Source organism: Aspergillus lucknowensis (assembly GCF_044049455.1).
Source record: "Aspergillus lucknowensis strain CBS 449.75 chromosome Unknown BJX67scaffold_4, whole genome shotgun sequence".
Lineage (NCBI taxonomy): Eukaryota > Fungi > Ascomycota > Eurotiomycetes > Eurotiales > Aspergillaceae > Aspergillus > Aspergillus lucknowensis.
In genome coordinates, this window is record NW_027263548.1 from 535,007 (window position 1) to 554,913 (window position 19,907).

At 51.2% G+C, this 19,907-nt stretch overlaps 8 protein-coding genes across 8 annotated transcripts; 4 read left to right on the forward strand and 4 right to left on the reverse strand.

The window, feature by feature from the left end:
- The first annotated feature begins 387 nt into the window (after window positions 1-387).
- thtA lies at window positions 388-4,822 on the forward strand. The gene is made up of 5 exons (XM_071025648.1): window positions 388-1,282; window positions 1,332-1,446; window positions 1,507-3,076; window positions 3,138-3,310; window positions 3,360-4,822. The coding sequence occupies exons 1-5, from the start codon at window positions 732-734 to the stop codon at window positions 4,803-4,805; spliced, it is 3,855 nt and encodes a 1,284-aa protein (XP_070890054.1). The 5' UTR covers window positions 388-731; the 3' UTR covers window positions 4,806-4,822.
- A 245-nt stretch (window positions 4,823-5,067) lies between these two features.
- BJX67DRAFT_343512 (putative mitochondrial translation initiation factor IF-2) lies at window positions 5,068-8,927 on the forward strand. The gene is made up of 4 exons (XM_071028163.1): window positions 5,068-5,241; window positions 5,315-5,826; window positions 5,889-8,398; window positions 8,456-8,927. Exons 2-4 carry the CDS (start codon window positions 5,371-5,373, stop codon window positions 8,697-8,699), a joined length of 3,210 nt encoding a protein of 1,069 aa, XP_070890055.1. The 5' UTR covers window positions 5,068-5,241; window positions 5,315-5,370; the 3' UTR covers window positions 8,700-8,927.
- On the reverse strand, window positions 8,720-10,072 carry BJX67DRAFT_214449 (rhodanese-like domain-containing protein). The gene is made up of 2 exons (XM_071025650.1): window positions 9,531-10,072; window positions 8,720-9,441 (listed from the first exon to the last, which is right to left on the reverse strand). Exons 1-2 carry the CDS (start codon window positions 9,819-9,821, stop codon window positions 9,037-9,039), a joined length of 696 nt encoding a protein of 231 aa, XP_070890056.1. The 5' UTR covers window positions 9,822-10,072; the 3' UTR covers window positions 8,720-9,036.
- Window positions 10,073-10,641: 569 nt separating this feature from the next.
- Window positions 10,642-11,355, reverse strand: BJX67DRAFT_214439 (Tannase/feruloyl esterase). Its single transcript, XM_071025649.1, has one exon. The coding sequence runs from the start codon at window positions 11,271-11,273 to the stop codon at window positions 10,743-10,745; it is 531 nt and encodes a 176-aa protein (XP_070890057.1). The 5' UTR covers window positions 11,274-11,355; the 3' UTR covers window positions 10,642-10,742.
- Window positions 11,356-12,056: 701 nt separating this feature from the next.
- On the forward strand, window positions 12,057-12,525 carry BJX67DRAFT_214501 (uncharacterized protein). Its single transcript, XM_071025651.1, has one exon. It carries the CDS (start codon window positions 12,183-12,185, stop codon window positions 12,426-12,428), a length of 246 nt encoding a protein of 81 aa, XP_070890058.1. The 5' UTR covers window positions 12,057-12,182; the 3' UTR covers window positions 12,429-12,525.
- Window positions 12,057-13,516, reverse strand: BJX67DRAFT_343515 (uncharacterized protein). Its single transcript, XM_071028164.1, has one exon. It carries the CDS (start codon window positions 13,183-13,185, stop codon window positions 12,622-12,624), a length of 564 nt encoding a protein of 187 aa, XP_070890059.1. The 5' UTR covers window positions 13,186-13,516; the 3' UTR covers window positions 12,057-12,621.
- Window positions 13,517-14,732: 1,216 nt separating this feature from the next.
- On the forward strand, window positions 14,733-17,605 carry erg5 (C-22 sterol desaturase erg5). Its single transcript, XM_071028165.1, has 4 exons — window positions 14,733-15,512; window positions 15,571-15,721; window positions 15,796-17,044; window positions 17,117-17,605. The coding sequence occupies exons 1-4, from the start codon at window positions 15,353-15,355 to the stop codon at window positions 17,150-17,152; spliced, it is 1,596 nt and encodes a 531-aa protein (XP_070890060.1). The 5' UTR covers window positions 14,733-15,352; the 3' UTR covers window positions 17,153-17,605.
- On the reverse strand, window positions 17,578-19,862 carry BJX67DRAFT_343521 (signal recognition particle subunit SRP68). Its single transcript, XM_071028166.1, has 3 exons — window positions 19,625-19,862; window positions 18,409-19,551; window positions 17,578-18,350 (listed from the first exon to the last, which is right to left on the reverse strand). The coding sequence occupies exons 1-3, from the start codon at window positions 19,813-19,815 to the stop codon at window positions 17,837-17,839; spliced, it is 1,848 nt and encodes a 615-aa protein (XP_070890061.1). The 5' UTR covers window positions 19,816-19,862; the 3' UTR covers window positions 17,578-17,836.
- Between the last annotated feature and the right edge of the window lie 45 nt (window positions 19,863-19,907).

The window sequence follows — 19,907 nt, forward strand, 5'->3', positions numbered from 1 at the left end:
CTCGAAAACTATTTCATCCATCGGCTGGATGATGGATTCACAAGGAAGTCACTAGTGGCACCCTATCCGTCGTTGCCTGGCAGTCATGCTTCGTTGGTCTCTTCAACGGCTTGATATAGCTTTACTACACCCGACAGGTCTATTGCAGCAGTGCCAGAGAGAAATTCAGCTATTTTCCTGTAAGACACCGTCTACTTACATTCCCATCCCACCCATTTTCTGACGGGAACCTTGAAAGTTTACTTTGTTGGATCAGCAGATGTGAGTATTACCGCGTCGGTCGATTGACGTAGGAATCTGAATCTGACGTTTGATAATTGCAGCCCTGTTATGAAAGTGGTGTCCTCCTCACCGATAAAAGCTCTTTGCTGTCTATATTGCATCAGCACCTGCCATTCTCACCTGCGCACAGCAATCATGAGACCTATCTTTCCATTCATCCAAGCATGACGATGAGATACTGTCCCAGCTTCTGACTTTTCGAAATTGTATTAGACTTGATCCTACTTTCTGTCTTTGGTTCCTCCTACCCAGGCTCCACTTTTGGACCGCTCGCTCCTCGATTGTACTTGTACCTGTGGTTCAGCTTTCTTCTGGTCGGTAGAGGAAATGAAGCGAGAACTGACTCTCTTCAATGACCCGTTGAAACCACCTATCCTCTATCAGCACACCACTTTTCCCCACGTTCGCTCACGCAGTGTTCCATTGGAGTGCGCTGCCCACTAGCTCTCATGGCCTCCCCAAGAGGTGCCCAGGATCTGGCTTCGCCTTCTGCCAGGCAGTCCATTGGAAGCAATATGGAAGTCGACCTAGACTCCCGAGCTAGCAAAGCGAAACTTGGAATCCTCTCTCATACCTTAGTATCCGGTCCGATATTCCAATGGATCTTACCCGCGCGCCTGAGGAGCAAGGACCAGAATGACGTCGTATTCGTTGGTGAACGGAGCCTAAAGATCAAGGAAGCCGTTTCAGGGACTCATTTAGAGGAGGTCACTTCAAAATCTGACTTTGATGCCTACATCATGGCCGCAAAAGTGATCAACGTTAGCACAGAACTACCCTGGGAAGCTCAAATGAGGTTGGGATCTAGCAATGCAGATGCCACTCTCGAATTACAAAAGGATCTTCCTCCTCAGATAATGGTTCTCAGTCTCGCCTCCAGGGAGCTTGTTTTCCTCTATTATTCAAACTTCGTGGGTCAATTCATTCACTATCATCGCCCATTACCGAGCGATGTCAGCGCGTTTGAGAGGTTCGGTAGAAATATTGCTGTCGAGCCAAGGTAAGCGGGCTACCAGAGCATATTTGCGTGGTAACTGACCTCGTCGCAGATCTAGGGCAGTTGCCGTCAGTGCTTTTTGCGACTACTTCGGCGTGTTCATTCTAAAACCGCCCGCCGTCGTGCAAGCTCAGATGCTAGATAACCAGTTTGATCCCGTTGCAGAGGTATATACAAACATCACTCTGCTTCCAAAATATTCACTGACAGCTGAATGATCTTCGTAGGAACGATTCTTTCATGTAGAAGGTGATATTATCTTCATGGAATTTCTCTATCCCCGGCCTGAAGATGGTGATAAGATCATTCTTCTTCTCCTGGTTTCTCATGGGCAGAAGACACATGCCGTATGCTATGACTGGAATGCCCATCAAGCTATACGACATGTCCATCCCGGTGTCACAGAGAAGGAGCTACCACTTGAGGATAGACTGCCTACAATGCTTGTCCCGCTAACAAAGGCCTCTTCCTTTATCCTTGTTACAACCACATCGATGACCGTCTACAAAAACAAACTCGACCCTCGAATAGATCCGACCAAGTACCCGCTTCCTGCTCTTGGCCGTGAACCTCAAAGGTCTCCACTCTGGACACGTTGGGCAAGACCACTGCGCAATTGGGTCTACAACCAAAAGCATGATGATATCTACCTTTGTCGCGAAGACGGGTTGATATGCTATTTAGGTATTGGGAATGAAGGTGAAGTTCAGAACCAGTCTCAACTCGGACACCTATATTGCGATGTTGATGCCGCATTCGATATATTGGATACCGGTTATGAAGGTGGCGATCTTCTTTTAGCAGCCGGCAATACCGGCGATGGTGGACTGTTCGTTCAAAAAGCCCGAGATGAGCCCAGGTGCGTCCAAAAGTTCATGAACTGGTCGCCAGTTACAGATTCCGTCATTGTCAAACCGCCTGCTGGCTCGACTGCGCGGACGGATGAAATTACAGGAGACCGATTCTTCGTTTGCTCTGCGTCGTCTTTTGGTCGGGGAGCCATGGTCGAACTGCGGTATGGCATTGAGGCGCAGATTGGCCTGCTAATATCTCTGGAAGAGTTGTCAGGCGCGAGAGATATCTGGATTTTGCCAGACAGCGCAAACGGAGGCGTCTTCGTGTTAACATCTGACCCTGTTTCCTCTACTATCCTCTACCTGCCGGCCAATTTTGAGGAGGAAATATCCGCAGTAGATGAAGCTGACTGTGGACTGGACTTAAATTCCCCAACTTTGGCAGCTGGGTATATCGAGTCTGGTTCCCTTGTCCAGGTAACTGATAATGCGATATCCATCGGCGCAACCAATGAGGCGAAATCCAGGTTTTGCTCTGACCTGGATCCCGGTCAAAGTGTAGCTGTCGCTGCTGTACATGGCGCAAAATCGCTTATCGTTGCCGCCATCCGAACTCATCAAGATGTACATGTTCATGTGAAGCAGATTTCCCCAGGAGGCACCGATTTGGGGCTGTCTGACGTCGTCCCGCCATTTGAGGTTCACTACGAACCAGTCTACATCATGATCGAAGACCTCCCAATCGGAACTCTTATCTTCATTGGCACTGGTGATGGCAGGCTATTGATTTATGATATAAGTGACGATATAAGACTTCTTCTCGACATTGTTGTCACAGTTGAGAATGATGACGATATATCCAAAGCTATCGACGGCCTCGCGATGATCGCGCACGCCTCAGAGACACCGCTCAACACCGCTACTCTGCTCTGCGGCTTGCGGGGTGGCTTCTTGGTCATGTTTAGCGTCACAATCAATGTTGACAGCGCTGATTCTCCTCTTGGTATGATCGACCTAGGGCCCATGCTGGTCGTTCACTGCTTTACTGATACCTCAACTTATAGATATACGGCAAGCAGCGGTTCGGCACCTGGGATTCACTTCCGTCAAGGTGCATGGCAGAGGGGATATCGGGCTGTTGACTTGTGGAAATGGTTTCTGGCAGGTTACATGCTCTGCAGGACATGGACCATCCGACTGTGTTGTCCAAAGAGTATGGATTACCGACCAAAACAATGTAAGTCTTGTGCTCTTGTTGACCTTGCACGATGTCTCACATTTAGCAGCCTGCGTACTATCCGAAGACCATTCACAGTTTCGCCATGATGGGCTCCGCGACTGCTGATGTCAACGGCCTTTCGGGGAGCCTGTTTTGCATCGCAGACGGGCAACTGATGGCGTGCACATTGGACTATACCGTTAAAACCATTCCTCGACGGATCAATCTACCGGGGAGCGCTAATAGGGTGGCCTATTCACAACATCTGAAGAGCCTAGTGGTAGCATACAGCCAGACCGCATTGGAGACTGATACGGATCCTGTCAAGCGTTATACCCGGCCGTATATTGATTTTCTTGATCCAGATTCACAGCACTCGTTTGACGGCCGTCTCAACGATCTGGACACCCAAGGAAATAAGCCCTGGAGGCCGCAAGGTGCTGCAGGGGAGAAAATCAGCTGCATACTAGAGTGGACCCCGAGAAAAGGCGACGAAGAATATCATTTTATTGTGATTGGAACCGCGCGCCGGAACCAGTCAGAGCGCGGCCGAGTTATCTTCCTTCAAGCTTCCCGAGACTCAACCTTGGATTCGCAAATCGAGTGCTCTGTCAAATATATCCACAAATTCGAGGGCCCAGTCTATTCCATTGTCCCCTATGGTGACTTCACGTTGATGGTATCTACCGGTCACGAAATCGTAGCGTTAGAACCAAAAGTTGCGCAAAGTCGACGAGCCCGTTCTGCAAGGTTCTCAGTTTTATCTCCGGCCGTTTCAATGTCCTCCCATGAGCCATACGTTTATCTATCAACCGCGAGAGAGTCTCTCCTCGTATTGAAAACGACAGAGGATAGATTGGCTCTCCATGCATATGACCGTCAGAAACACGACGGCCTCTCTCACATCCATATTGGTGGGGAGGACAAGCTTACGCTGGCGTCTAGCAGAGGTGGGCGCGTGAGCCTGCTGACGGAAAACGGGGTAACGGAGACCGATAAGATGATGCCTATTGCTTTATGCGAGGCGCATCTCCCTTCTTCCGTGATGAAGCTCAGTTCCAGCTCCAAGCTGTCTCCTCTCTCCGCACGCTCCCAGACCTTCTACGGAACTGCTATGAACGGAACCGTTTACCGTTTTTTGATCCTGGAGGGAAAAGAATGGCGTCTTCTGCGCCTGTTACAGGACCTCTGCATCCGGGACCCCGGTATTTGCCCATTCACACCCAAGAGGAAGAGACAGCGGAACCCAGTGGGGCACGAACCTCTGGAGCTCCAACCCTCCCATATGCATATCGACGGAGACATTCTGAGTCGACTTCTAGTGCGCGATCCGAGTTATCTGATGCGGATGTTAACTGGGGAGGAGCACCATCCCTCTACGCTGCAGGCTCGGCCCACGCACACTATTGTCGAGCGATTCACCGAGTTATCCCAGGCTGTTCTTGGAAAAACTCCCAACCCAGCTGATGCAGTTTTCAGGTGGTTGAAGAGAGTATTTCACGTAGAGTTCTAGTCGAGTGCTATCGGAGGCTTCCTATGTAGCTGTTCAAATCAAATCAACCCTCAACTTACGTCCGAATAAAAACAAAAACTTTAAAGCAAGGACGGTCCAAGCGTTCCACTCAGTAACCGCTGACATATTATATTCGAAGACCACAGAATGTGCCGCCGCTGATAGTAAGAGCTGGCGTGAGTGCAGGTGCCTCGTGCGGCTTAACAAATCGGGATCGCCTCAAGGCTCCCCACCACCAAGTCTCAAATTTCTCTCTCCCACTCTCCATTCTCGCCGGACCCCACGTCATTCTCCGGGGGTGAACAAGGGACAATTCCTGATTATCCATTCATTTATTTAATCTAGTCATTGTTGAGAGTCACTAGCTTTCTCCCCAGCTAGTTTTTGCCACGACTCCGCCCGACCACTACTGTCGTTGGCCGAAGAGCTTGATATTGTTCGTGCGTGCCCGCACAATCCGCGACCAAAAATTATCTTAAATTATGGAGCGTTTACTAACACTTGTTCAGCATTCATAGGCTCGGCCTAATTATCACCTTCCCTAAACGAACTACACCTTTACAATATGGCGCCGAAGAAGAAGGGAAACAGGAAGCAGGAGGAGGACTGGGAAGCAGAGCTAGGAGAGAGCATCCCTGCTGCGGGTGGTGAAAGCCCAGCTCAGGAAACTCCCGCTGCTGATAACGAAGAAGGAGAGACAGCCAGGGCTGGGGGGCTACTCGCCGCTCTGAGAAAGAACAAAACCAAGAAAGCAAAGAAGGGAAAGCCCATCAACGATTTTGTCGAGGGAGAAGACGCTTCGCAAGACGCGAACGCGGATGCAGATTTTTCCAGCAAACAACCCGAGGAAGGTACATTCGATGAGGATGATGTTTTTGGCGGAAAGCCCAAAAAGCCCATCAAGGCTCCCGCAGTCGCACCAAAGGACGATGCAGATGATGACTCTGGGCCACGCGTGAAGACCAAGAAGGAGAAAGAGAAGGAGAAGAAAGAAAGGGAGAAGCAGCGAAAGAAAGAACAGGTAGAACTTCTTGATTACAGAACGATCTATGTGGTGCTTGGTCACTGACATTTGATTTCTAGGCTGCGAAAAAGAAGACTGTCGAATCCAAACAACCTCAACAAGAAAAATTTGAACCAAAGAAGGAAGAAGAAGCCCCGATTCCCGCTGCCGCCGCCCCCGCCGTCCCGGAGCCGAGTGGTGGCAAGAAGAAGAAGGTCCCCGCCCACCTGGCCGCTATTCAGAAACAACAGGAAGCTCTCAGGAAACAGCGCGAAGAAGAAGAACGCCGCCTAGCGGAAGAAAAAGCTGCTGAGGAGGAGCGACGACTTCGTGATGAGGAAGAGGCCAAGAGGAAGGAGGAAGCCCGCCAACGGAAGAAGGAGAAGGAGAAGGAGAGGAAGGAGCAGCTAAGGAGGGAAGGGAAGCTACTCACGAAGGCCCAGAAGGAAGCAAAGGAGCGCAATGAACTCCGTATGAAGCAAATGCTTGCTGCGGGTGTTGGCAAGGTTGCTGGCTTGGAGGAGGGCTCAACTGAGAAGAAACGGCCCGTATATGACAACAGGAAGAAGAAGGGTCCAAAGAAGCAAGAAGAGGATTTGGAAGCTGCTGCTGCTCGGGCTAAGGCGCAGCGTGAAGCCGAGGACGAGCGACGAAGAAAGGAGGAAGAAGAGAGGAAAGCCAGGGCTGAGGCCGAGGCAGCAGCCGCGTCCGCTGTTGAGGAAACTGAGGAAATCGACGACTGGGAGAAGGCTGCCGATGCCGATGATGTGAAAGACAGCTGGGACGCACCGAGTGATGAAGATGAGGTAGAAAACCCAGCCGTCACCAACGGCGAGGAAAAGGCGCTCCCAGAGAGACCGGCAGCTAAACCCACCGCCGCCGAGGAGGACGAGGAGGAGGAGTCTTCAGAAGAAGAATCTGAAGAGGACTCTGAGGATGAAGAGCAGACTGCCACTCAGAAAGCTATTGCCCAGAGGAAAGCAGAAGCAGCTGAGCGGAGGAAAAAGCAGCACGAAGAAGCCCTGGCGGCCCGTTCGAAAGACAACCTCCGTTCCCCCATTTGCTGCATTCTGGGGCACGTCGATACCGGTAAAACAAAGCTGCTTGATAAGATCCGACAGACAAACGTCCAAGAGGGCGAGGCTGGTGGTATTACCCAGCAAATCGGTGCCACTTATTTCCCGGTGGACGCTCTGCGTCAGAAGACCAACGTGGTGAATAAGGACGGCAGCTTCGAGTTCAAGATCCCCGGTCTTCTCATCATCGACACCCCTGGTCACGAATCCTTTTCCAATCTACGATCAAGAGGTTCTTCCCTCTGCAATATAGCTATTCTGGTTGTCGACATCATGCACGGTCTCGAGCCCCAGACCCTGGAGTCTATGAGGCTGCTCCGTGACCGCCGTACTCCTTTTATTGTTGCCCTCAACAAGATCGATCGTCTGTATGGATGGAAGAAGATTGACAACAACGGATTCCAAGAGAGTTTGGCTATGCAAAGCAAGGGTGTGCAAAACGAGTTCCGCACGCGCCTCGAGCGGACCAAGCTTCTCTTCGCCGAGCAAGGTTTCAATTCCGAGCTCTACTACGAGAACAAGTCCATGGCTCGCAATGTCTCCCTCGTTCCTACCTCTGCTCACACCGGTGAAGGTATTCCTGATATGTTGAAGCTGCTCACCACTTTGACCCAAGAGCGCATGACCAACTCTTTGATGTACCTGTCCGAGGTTGAATGTACCGTTCTCGAAGTTAAGGTTATTGAAGGTCTCGGTACTACCATTGATGTTGTCCTTTCAAACGGTATCCTCCGGGAAGGTGATCGAATCGTGCTGTGCGGCCTCAACGGGCCTATATCAACGAATATCCGTGCGCTACTAACACCTGCTCCTCTCAAGGAGCTTCGTCTGAAGTCGCAATACGTCCACAACAAGGAAGTTAAGGCCGCTCTTGGTGTTAAGATCGCAGCTAATGACCTAGAACACGCCATTGCTGGATCTCGACTCCTTGTCGTCGGACCGGATGATGACGAGGAGGACCTCGAAGAAGAAGTCATGTCTGATCTGGAGAACCTGCTCAGCAAGGTGTCGACGGATATGCGTGGTGTTAGTGTACAAGCGTCCACCCTGGGCTCCCTGGAGGCTCTGCTCGAGTTCCTTCGCGTCTCCAAGATCCCAGTCGCCAACATCTCCATCGGTCCCGTCTATAAGCGCGATGTTATGATATGTGGTACCATGTTAGAAAAGGCCAAGGAGTATGCGGTCATGCTGTGCTTCGATGTTAAGGTTGACAAGGAAGCGCAAGCCTACGCTGAAGAAGTCGGAGTTAAGATCTTCACAGCAGACATTATTTATCATCTGTTTGACGAGTTCACCAAGCACATGGCAGAGCTCACAGAGCGCAAAAAGGAGGAGGCTAAGCTCCTCGCTGTCTTTCCATGCGTTCTCAAAACTGTTGCTGTCTTCAACAAGAAGGACCCTATCGTCATTGGTGTTGATGTCGCTGAGGGCAGTCTAAGGATGCACACTCCCGTCTCCGCCGTCAGGACCAATTCAACAACAGGCGCCAAGGAAATTATCGAGCTCGGCAGAGTGTAAGTTCCCTCACTGCGCGCCATACCCCCCACGCAAAGCTAATCAAGGTCCTTTAGCTCATCCATCGAACGTGACCACAAGCCAATTCAAGTCTGTAAGCGAGGCCAGCCTTCTGTCGCTGTCAAAATTGAGGGCGCCAACCAGCCCATGTACGGTCGCCAACTGGAAGAGTCCGACACCTTGTACTCTCACATCTCCCGTGCAAGTATCGACACGCTCAAGGAGTTCTACCGTGCAGACGTATCCATGGATGAATGGGCTCTAATTAAGAAGCTCAAGCCCGTTTTCGATATTCCTTGATCGGATGAGGCGCTTGGTCTCAAGATGCTGAGCAGGAGCAGACGATATGTTGCTTGCTCGTGTCAAGATCACGTAAACGAAAACCGTTCAGTGACTTATTATACTTGATAAACTACGACACCACGAGTCTAAAAGGTGAAAGGATAGCACGGGTGGTTACGACTCAGGGCAGGAATGTACATGACATTAGGATGATGAAATAAGTATAGCTGATACCTATTTTTCATGACAAAATTCATCAAATAGTTTTGAATACAATCCTTGTCCAAAATATGTATAATGCATCACAACCCTAGTCACCAAAACCTGAGTAGGTAGGAACTTGGAGATGGATCGATCACTCATCCCCTTCCCATTTCTCCACCCTCCCTCCATTCTGCGCCCAATCCAACCAACTCCCATCATAAACCCCAATCCTATCCGCATCATACCCGGCCTGAACCGCCAACTGCGCCGCGGCCCTAGCCCTCACTCCCGCCTTGCAGTAGAAGACAATATCCGTCCCGTCCTTTGTCGCGCCGTCCGCCTCAACACCAGGCTTGGGATACCCAAATCGCGTCTCGAATTCATCCGGCGTAAGGAAGAGAGCGTCTGGTTGAGAGGCGAGCGGGACAGCGACGGCGGAGGGGATCACGCCTGTGCTGGAGAGTTCGGCGGGCTCGCGGACGTCGACGAGGATGAGATTCTTTTGCGGGGTCGAGGGGGGTGTACTGGGGTTTGCAGAGGGGAGGAGAGCATTTATCTGTGAACAGTCTCATGTTAGTATTTGTTCGTTTATTGGTTGCTTGCTGTTGTCGTTGTTGTGGTTGACTAGGCGAGGGGCCTACGTACATCTTCAAATACCCACTGCCGGAACGTCGGTGTATCACTCTTCTCGCTGTTCCAGCGGAAGCTAACTCTCGATACAGGTGTGCATCGCTGAGCAGGGAGACTCCGTAACCAGGTAGTTCTTTGTCTTTGGCAGTGTGCAGTTTGGGACGCGAGGCACGTTGTCCCGAATCGTCGAGTTGCCCAAAGGCTTTGCGCGGCGGGATATTCTCCTGCGAGTGTGTACCTGATCGTGCGGGATAGAAAGGACGCAACGTCTCCAGTGTGCGGGCGGATAAAAGTTACTGAGGCCATCGTCACGGATCGCTCGGGCACAGGGCCGAGTGTTGAGTTATCTGACTTCTCGGTCTGCCTCAGGTTTCTTTCTGGTGATGTCAGTGATTGCCCCACCGCCTTACACGCTCGACCAAATGGAGAGCAACGACAACGGAGCCGTCACGAATGTATGGAGATCGAATTTGATGTTTCTAGATGTCGTAAAGGTTCCCACAGGAGTAAGGGTCTGTATTGAGAAGAGGTCCTCAAGCGGCGGGATGAAGTAAGGGCTGAGACCATGCGACGTCCGACGGGATATACATACTTCGACGCAAAGCTCTCGCCAGATCAGTCCATCTAACCATTCAATAATCGCACGGCCGGTCTTGAGGTACGAATCTGGCGTATTAAGGCAAGAGTGAATGAGCCAACGAGATACATTCCTTCCTCGAACGCGTTGTGGCCACCTGCCTCAGCTTGAAGCAGGGAAGCATTCTGTAAGCTATCCGATATGTCTGACACATCTATAAAATATTTGACACATGGGAAAGAATCCGGCTCTGTTAGTAGTGATTCGCAGACGATGTCTCAGCTCATTGTACCAGCACGCTGCTCAGGGTACCAATCTCCCCAACAGCACAAAAGTAGCTGTCTCTAGACCGCGTGTCTCCATACCCATCGTATACAGCTTTCTCCGGGTACGGGCACAGAATTCTTTCCTGACTGATGGCGCTCTCATCCGTAAGGACGGTGGGTAGTGAGCCGGGAATCGGCCCTTTCTCGACCCATGCTACCATATCATCGAATATCGTGGAGGGGTAGAGCCCTGACGGGCTCCAGCAGTAGCCGAGGCCGGGTGCCTCGGAGTGACGATAAAAAGATCTTACATGCTGATCATTTCTTGCGACAGTCTCGTAGTATCGCCGTGTTCCCCGTGAAGGGACCATCGGGTCGGCCTGGTCAATGGTGGTAGTAACCAACACCTCGCCGGGACGCAGAGCCAACTACAAAGCCATGGAAAGTTAGCATTTTCCCCCCACGCCTTCGGAACCCCGTGAGGTTAGAGTTATCCGTGCCAATGATTGATTTATACTCGTTGACTGAATCTTGGAAGATCTGAACAAAATCGTCGTGTGAGACGCTGTTCAAGTCAAACCCGGGGTTCTTCTTGACAGCAAGCCGTATGCAGTCCGAGGAAAGTTGTATCGGCAAACCGTTGCATCGTCCGTTAGAAGAGCATTGGGATGACCAGCTACTAGTCAGGTTGCTCACAACATCGACGCCTGGCCAGAGATTAACGCCATCGCTTGAAAACGAACCATGCCACGCGGCGGACGCGATAATCGCAGACGACTCAGAGAGCAGCACAGTTTCCTCGCCACAGGGGATGTGCGTCCCAATCAGATCGAAGGCATCAAACTCGCAAGCGTCTATCTCGGTGACTATGCCATCAAGTACTCCATCAAGGGCATCGCAGGCGCGGACTGCCATACGGGTAAAGTAGTCCAGTTCACACAACTGTGGATACGACTCAAGTTGGTTAATCACGAGTTGCGTCCAGAAACCGCTAACAAGAATCTCAGCCCAGTAGATGGCGGGAGAAGAAGCAACTATCCCGTCATATGCAGTTGGGTACAGCTGTGCCAGCATCATTCCTTGGCGACCCCCTTGGGAGCATCCACTAATGTAAGAAAAGCTGGGTGGCATCCCGTAAAAACTTTCTGCAACGCTCTTTCCAATAATCGCCGCGTCATTCAACGAGACAGAGGCAAAGTCCTCAAGCAGATGTAGGTTGACTCTCCCTGGATACTCAAGCAGCCAGTGAGAGAGATCTTGTGTCATGGAATGGCCACAGTCAGTCGACACGGCAGCATAACCTTTTCCCACCGCACCCAGCATGGCCATCATGTTTGCAGGGTACAGCCCGCAGTAAAAACCTCCTCCACCAATTCCCATTATGCGTTCATTCCATGTATCGGTCGGTAACCATACCTGGACCTTGACGAGTTCCGCACGGCGAATGTGAGTATAGCCGAGAGGGACGAGGCAAAAAGAGGCATCTGTGACGTTTATTGACCTGTGGTTCACGTATACGCTCCCTGGGACGATACGTCGCGGATTATGATTGTGTGTAGAAAATCAACCGATGCGCCGAGAATCTCCGGATGTGCGATGCCCGGACTGGAGCATCTAGGGAGTAAGTCCATTCTGATATTGATGGACGAGTTACCGACGGAAAGAAGGGGACCGTCGAGAGTCTTAAGAGCTTAAGACCCTTCATTAAGGTTCATGGGGAAAGGACGGCGAGATTGCCCGGCAGGTACCACTACTACGTAGCCACCAGATGTGGAAGGAACAACCCAATGCCCATTGGGTGACAAAAGAGAGCGCATAGGGAAGATGCGTATCTGTGTAGGACTAGCCCCCAGATACACTCTCATGATACTACGAGTACTACTAGTGGGTTCCGTAGGTATGTTGCGTGATATAGACCATTATGAACTGAGCTTCCTAAGAACCCGTCACATAGAGACGTCAACCTATGGTCTTGTACCGCGAGGATGTACGGCTTCTCGCCTGCCCAAAAAAGCAGCTAGATTTCAGAGGATATTGACAATCAGCCACGAATTGAAGCCTACACTGTAAAGAGGTTTTGATTACAATTGACACTCAGCCTATGGACATCAACGCAAGACGGGTCGACGAGCAGATTAGAGACGAACAGATTACAACCGACAAACCAGGGTTATAAACATCGAACGACAAGCGGAAAGGACAAATTCTTCGCAACTTTATGCTGGTGCTAGTATGAGTATAGCCCAGGCCGAATTGGACTGGTTTAGGTGTGGGTAACGTGCAGAACAGCTGGGTTCCCAGAGTCCTTCGACCAGATCTCGTAATAACCAAACGCCGCACCAATGTAAATAGAGAATTGTCCGTCAGCACTAGCACCCTGACAAGCACTGGTAACGTCGAGCGGAGGTGGGTTTGTCAATGCAGGGACAGGCACGACGGTGACCGGATCAGTAGAGTTAGGGGCGTTGTTCGCATTCACGGTTGCCTCGTCCCAATCAGACGAAAGGGCAGGAGCAACGGTCAAGTTAAACCCGGTCTGCGGAAGAGTTGTAAAGGCCGGGAACTGGACGGTACATTTGGTGATGGAGGAGGGTTCCACGCCCTCGGGAATCTGGAATCCGACAAGGCTCCGGAGCCAGGCGTGGCCGCCAGTGTTGGCGCGTAGTGTATCTTCAAACCCGTAGGTGCACTTGTAGCAGTCGTTCTCGGGGCACTCGGTGCAGCTGACTGTTGATCGAATGATGGTAGAGTCCTTGATCGCGGGCCTGTGAAGAGTGGCAGCTTGCGAGACGGTTGCGAGGAGTGCAAGTCCAGAGACGAGCTTCATAGTGAATATTTTGGAGGGCCTGGTATGTGTGTTGGTGAATAAGATACCAAATGTTAAAAAAAAATCAAACGTTTGATGCGTCGCTGGACTGATAATGTTCCACTCAAACAGCGTCCTTGAGGAATTTATACCTCACCCGCGAGTTGTGAGACATTCGCTGGATCCCCGTATTCAGCCAACGTTGTCGTCGTATTCCTTCAGTCCCAGCAGTCAGTCGAAGACAGGCGAAAATGGTTGGGCGAGAGGGAACACAGGACCAGCCCATGTTTTACCCAATACGAATCGGGACCCAATGAAGAGGCTTGGCTGATGGGATCGTCACCAGGAAAGCTAATTTGGTGAGCTGATTGGAAATGTTTCTTGAGACTTGGGAGAAAAATAGAGCTCACCAGAGCCACCACAGGGAGTGGCGCTCACGAGAATTTTGGGATCGAGAATGATGTGGCGGATGAGGTGGTCCTGTTGACGGCCTGGCCTCTCACGACGGGGCATCGAAGGGGCGAAACTCGATGCTGTGTGAGTGGGAGCTTGCAGCTTGCGCGATCTCTTTGAAGTGAGACCCACATCAAGATTGCTTTTGATGCTTGTAGGGCTGACAGTCGTTGGTTGGTTCAAGCTGCGCTGCGCCGACAGCGATGGGAGAAGTGAGGTCATGTGCCTTCCTCGTCGAGCCCAGAAACCTGGCGGGTTCTTTCCTTCATTCGAGAAAGTCGGTGTGCGCACCTCGATGATCGGGAGTCTCGGAAGCATTCTGGGGTGGTTTGCGTGAAGCAGTTCAACAACTCATATGGCCACTTTCAGCGACACCAGCGACAAGGGAACACGGAGAGCCGACAACTGTGGCAACCAGATCCAAGATGGAAAGTGAACATAGAGTCTTAATTTTGTTTGAATGATATCCAGGCAAAGAACTTCTTCTGCTCTTTAGCGGCAGCTGTGTCCTGCTTTCTTGCAAACAGTACCGTATATTCCAAGCAGACCCAGAACCCAATAGGTCGCCGTATCCCCAGAAGGACAAGTCGAGTCCGGATAACGCAGGTATCCATCCATGACGATGTAAATCCAGACACCCTTTCAATCTTTCAGTTTTCCCTTCAGCGTTTCGGAACCTCACATCATTATCCAGTGGCACCCGAATCGAAAGATAAGCTGGAATTTGCTTCGCTCGAGAACCAGGGATCGGGGACCAAGTGAAAGCCAGGAGTTTCCGGGCTTCGAAGTCATCCAGGAGCCCTCACGCGCCTCTCCTCGCAGGTCTCGTTGCTATTCCTGGACATACTGTGCCAAGATCTGTACCACCTGCATCTCGGCGCAACGTTGGGACGAAACACATGGTAGCGCAACGTTTAATCTTCTGCGTCACGACCGCGGTGCAGAAAACCCAACTCGAACTGAGCAAGATTGGGGGAGAGTTTGGTTTGAGGTTCGGCTGAGATAAGGTTCTTCTGGGAATCTTCCACGGTCCCAAATCCCCCTTTGTGCCTGAGGTGTCGAATCTCTGCTAACGTGATTCGGCTTCTCCAGGTCCCGATTGGCGGGCGAGAGAAGTTGAAATATCATGGTGTCCGCTTCAAGTTTGAACAGTACTAAGTACGTGACGTTTAAGTACGGTTTTATTACTGGTAGGGTGATTTTGCCATGAACGGAAAATGGCGACCAAGCTCCAGCTCTGAAGCTCAACACTCGTGGAAAGCTGGTCGATGCTGTATTGTCGATACTCATACATACGTTACGCCCGCCAAACCCGGTCCGTCCCCTCTCCGTTTCAGGGGAACCGAAGCAGGTCCTGAAGCTACGGGGTAATCGGAGTATTATTGATCCCGCCTCCCCTCTTCAAGGTCTCTCCTCGCCGCATCTGAAAAGGCGGACGAGGAGCGACTTGCCTGCTTGAATCATTATTCATCTGCCTTGAAGGTTCTCACAGGAGAACTCGCTTTTGTGACGCGTCTCCCCCTGCTGTGCGAGCTTTGGATTCCTGCCTCGCTTGCGTCCTTGGCCTGTCCACCGAGCCGGAGTGGATCTGCGGGCTCCATCGCAACTTTACAAATTTCCTCCTTATCCGTCAAACTCCCCTTTTCCGGATCGAGTCGTCTCTTTTTGCACTCAGGATTTCCTGACCCTCGCCTTCTCTTGACGTTCCCTTTTGGAGATTGATCAATTGCTCGAGATGGCTGAGATCAATGGGAGTCTCGTCTCCCCAGCGGCCGACGCCACGGTCTATCCTTCACTCTTTCAACCCGCCGGTCTGGTCGCAGACTTCCTGAATGGGTTGACTCTCTGGAAGACCGTGGCCACTTTGTTTGCTCTCGCCGTCGTCTACGACCAGTGTAGGTACCGTCTCTGCTCAGTAACGTTGCTGGGATCTAATATTATGGCCTTTGCTAGTCCGATACATCTACCTTAAGGGCGCTATTATCGGCCCAGCATGGAAGCTGCCGTTCATGGGACCGTTTCTCCAGTCGGTCAATCCGAAGTTCCACGAATATAAGGCCAAATGGGACAGTGGTGAGCTGAGCTGCGTGTCTGTTTTTCACAAGTATGTACCTTTAATACTGCTGGATTGTCCCAGTGTAATCGTTCCACCGGTGCTAACAATCATGGGCTTGACAGATTCGTCGTAATCGCGTCGACCCGCGATATGTCTCGAAAGATCTTCAACTCGCCTTCCTACGTCAAACCCTGCGTTGTCGACGCCGCGCACAAGTTGCTCGGTAAGACCAACTGGGTCTTCTTGGACGGCAAGGATCATGTGGACTTCCGCAAGGGCTTGAATAACCTTTTCACCCGTCAGGCGCTCTCTTGCTATCTCCCCCGCATGGAGGAAGTGTACAACGATTACTATGGCCGCTTCCTCAGAAAGTCCGAAAAATCCAACCATAAGCCGACCCCTTGGATGCCTGAGTTTCGTGAACTGATGTGTGCTGTCTCTTGCCGAACCTTTGTGGGCCATTATATCAGCGATGAAGCTATCATGAAGATCTCTGATGACTACTATAATATTACGGCTGCAATGGAACTCGTCAACTTCCCTATCATTCTTCCTTTCACGAAGACATGGTACGGCAAGAAAGCTGCCGATATGGTTCTTGACGAATTTGCCAAATGTGCCGCCAAGAGCAGGGCTCGCATGTCTGCCGGTGGAGATGTTAGCTGCATTATGGATGCGTGGATCAAGTCTCAACTCGAATCCGCTAAATACCGCGAGAAGATCGCCCAGGGACTACCTGTTGACTCCTCAGAGAAGCCTCCCCAAGTTTTGCGTGATTTTACCGACTACGAGATCTCTCAGACTATTTTCACCTTCTTGTTCGCCTCCCAAGATGCCACCAGCTCCGCCTGCACATGGTTGTTCCAAATTATGGCTGATCGCCCTGAGATCCTTGACAAAGTCCGTGAGGAAAATCTGCGTCTTCGCAATGGAGATGTGAACGCACCTCTGTCCATGGAGCTCCTCGACGGAATGACTTATACCCGCGCTGTGGTAAAGGAGACACTCCGCTACCGTCCGCCCGTCATCATGGTTCCCTACGTATGCAAGAGAGACTTCCCCATCACCGACAAGATCACCGTAGCCAAAGGCTCCATGCTCATTCCCTCTGTCTATCCCGCTACGCGTGATGAGGACGCTTACCCCAACGCGGACTCGTTCGACCCCGACCGTTGGATTACCGGTACTGCTGAGCAGCATTCGAAGAACTGGCTGATTTTCGGGACTGGACCTCACTACTGCCTAGGTCAGACTTACGCTGTTCTCAACTTGATGGCAATGATTGGCAAGGCCAGTATGGAGATGGACTGGGAACACACACCTACTCCCCAGTCGGAAGAAATTAAAGTCTTCGCTACTATCTTCCCCCAGGTACGTTCGACCTTGTTTAGGTTCTTGCGTGGTGTTTGGCGAGTTTTACTTTGATCTAACAATACCCCCCAGGATGACTGCTTGCTTACTTTCCGCCCTCGCGCTTGAGCGAATATTCATCACTGACCAGCGAACTGGGTTTAATGCATGTACGAACCTGCGGCGTAAGTCATGTCGTAAGTCTCTACCGAGCTACCATACGCCCGGGAGCTCGAAAAGCTGTCGCTTTGTGGGCCGTTAACCCCGGCGTTTCTATCCTGGCGATAGAGCAACCGAAGGGTCTTCCTCTTCTCTTCTCTCCTGTATCTATTTCCACGGATCAAACGCTGTTATCCGACGGGTGTATAATTTGTTGTGGCTTTCTCTGTCTTCTGAAAATTCCGAGGCCGTGAATAGTGAATAGCATGGGATAATTGACTCGGACGTCAACCCTGTACGATGGGAATGGGCTACGGAATTGCCTGCATTAAGTGAACTGTCGCACTTGAAGCCTCCAAATGACCTAGATTACGTTACTTATTAATATTAATCACGAGACTCTTTACCTATCTAGACAACAAAGTATCTATATTATTTTATGAGAAGGGAGTAATGTTGCATATAACTAGCTCCAGCGCTCCTAGTTGTAGCGTAACTACGACTTATTATCGGATGAAATGGGCAAAACCAAGGGGAGAACCATTTATAATGAAGCCACATTCTTTTGTTTATCATGTACTCTTCAATTCCCAGTAACTTATATTGGGATGACAGGACGAAACATAGGCAGATATGGTGTAGTATATAGAAGCCTCAACGTCCAAAACCAAACCAGCCGCGTCGCGCCCCCTTCTTTTCTTCAGCGGCTGGCTGATCGGGCTGCGATGGGGTGGCCGTTGAAACAGCCGCCTTGCCATCTCGGGGATAATCGATGTAGTTCCATGCAACGTCAAGGAAGAGCGGTTTCACAGGGATCGGCTGTATATCTGGTGGGTATGGGACAAGGTTGTCGAGATTTAAGCTATCACCGGAGTATTCATTGAGGCGCTCCACGAGGGGTCGTTGGCTGGTCGACTTGGACTGCTCTTGGGCGGCTATACTCTCGAGTGTAACGAGTCCTTGATATTTGGTTACCAAGGCTCGCAGTTCGTACTCGAGAGCTTGGACCTGACCGGGAGAGATATCTAGTCTTGGTGGTCCGTCCACGTCTATCGAAGACTGGATTGATGTTGTGGCTTCCAGGGTAAGGGATAGCGCTTGTGAGAATAGTGCGAGGGCATTCTGGGACTTGCCGAGAATGCTGTGGGAGCGGCCGATATTCAGGCACCTGGGTACACGTTAGCGCAAAAAGTAATCTTATCGGAGTGAGGGTGTCTTCATTATACCTTAAGGCACGAAAGTAACAGCGCTTGGCCTCGAGTTCCCGGACGAAATCCGAGTCTGCGGCAATTCCCGGGAGATCTAGAATGAATTCAATACTTTGCAAGGTGGAGTCGTACAAAACCACCCTCTCCCGCAACGATGTCAGCTTTTTCCCGCCTGCTTCTTCCTGCTGAGAAGCCATTGTACCGTTCTTAGATGGCTGTGTCCTGCTGGGTTGAAAGGAGATACCATCGTTATCACCACATAGAACGCGGTTACGTCCGATTCTCCAACCTACGAGTGCGTAATTCACAGCAGTCCGCGTGATCTGCAAACTTTGCATCCTCCTGTCACCAGGTTCTACCCCTTCGCTTGCAAGATCATCAATGGCTGTCTTGGTGGCATCAACCGCATCCTGGCTGGTGATGATCACATTATCATAGGCGGCTGCTTTATCTTTCGCGGACGCAGAGCTTCCGGCCGGAGTGTCCAGCCAAGCGGCAAGGCGAGACTCCTCTGTTGACGTAGCTGCGAGAGCCTGGGAGATCGCAGCATCCTCTATTGACACAGAGTGCGACCTCCATGTGATATTTTCCGGTAGTGCCTGGACCTCTCCATCTGCTGTCCTTCGTGTTCCCGCCGCGTCCTCCTTGAGACAATTGGGGCTGGCTTTCTCAAGCTCGGATCTTATGCCAGCATCGGCTGGGAAATATTCGATGGCCAAAGACGGTACGGGCTTAGATCGTGGAAGTTTCATCTGATATGCTGCGTATCTGAGACTTGGGTCGACATTTCCCGATAAAATATCGCGAAAAGCATCCTTTTTGACCGTTTGGCCCAGCGCAGTATATATGACGCGAGATATAGAGTAGTTCTGAACACACTGTTCCCAGCTACGCTTTTCCAGATATAATGCTCCCACTAGCGACGCTAGGTAGGCGCGAGCTTCCAGTGTATCTGTTTCGGTGGCACCAGATCCGCTCCGATCTTCCAGCACACTTACCAGCTGTTGAGCAAAACCGGCCGCCTTATTCAGGCATGTAATGATATGGCGTCTGCTAGCACCCACTATTCCCTTCGCTGACGGATCCGCTGAGTGTGTTGATTTCATGTGCATCGCCTGGGCCCACGCTCGTTCCGCACAGAGGAGTAGGATGTAGACGTTGCTGCAGCAATTGCCGTCAGTTTGTCCAGTAGAGAGCCACAGCGGAGGATCTTTTTTGGATATTGGGAACATACGCCACATTCTTTCCGACATCCTCAGCACTGATAGGGGGTTTAGCGGTGTATTTCCGGCCTTTCGGCGTGGTCTGCCCAAGCTTCTTGCGCAGTTTGTGCAGCTTGCGGGTGGTATGTGCGCGATAAGCGTTGTAGTCTCCCGCAAGAAGGATCTCCTCTCTCCGAGCAAAAATGTACTCGGTGATATTCATGACTGCTTATAGTGAGGTGGGCTGGAGACTCGGGGATGAGGGGTGGGTTGCTGGACAAGCCCGAAGAAGTTGTGACTGCAAGTTGCTCGGCA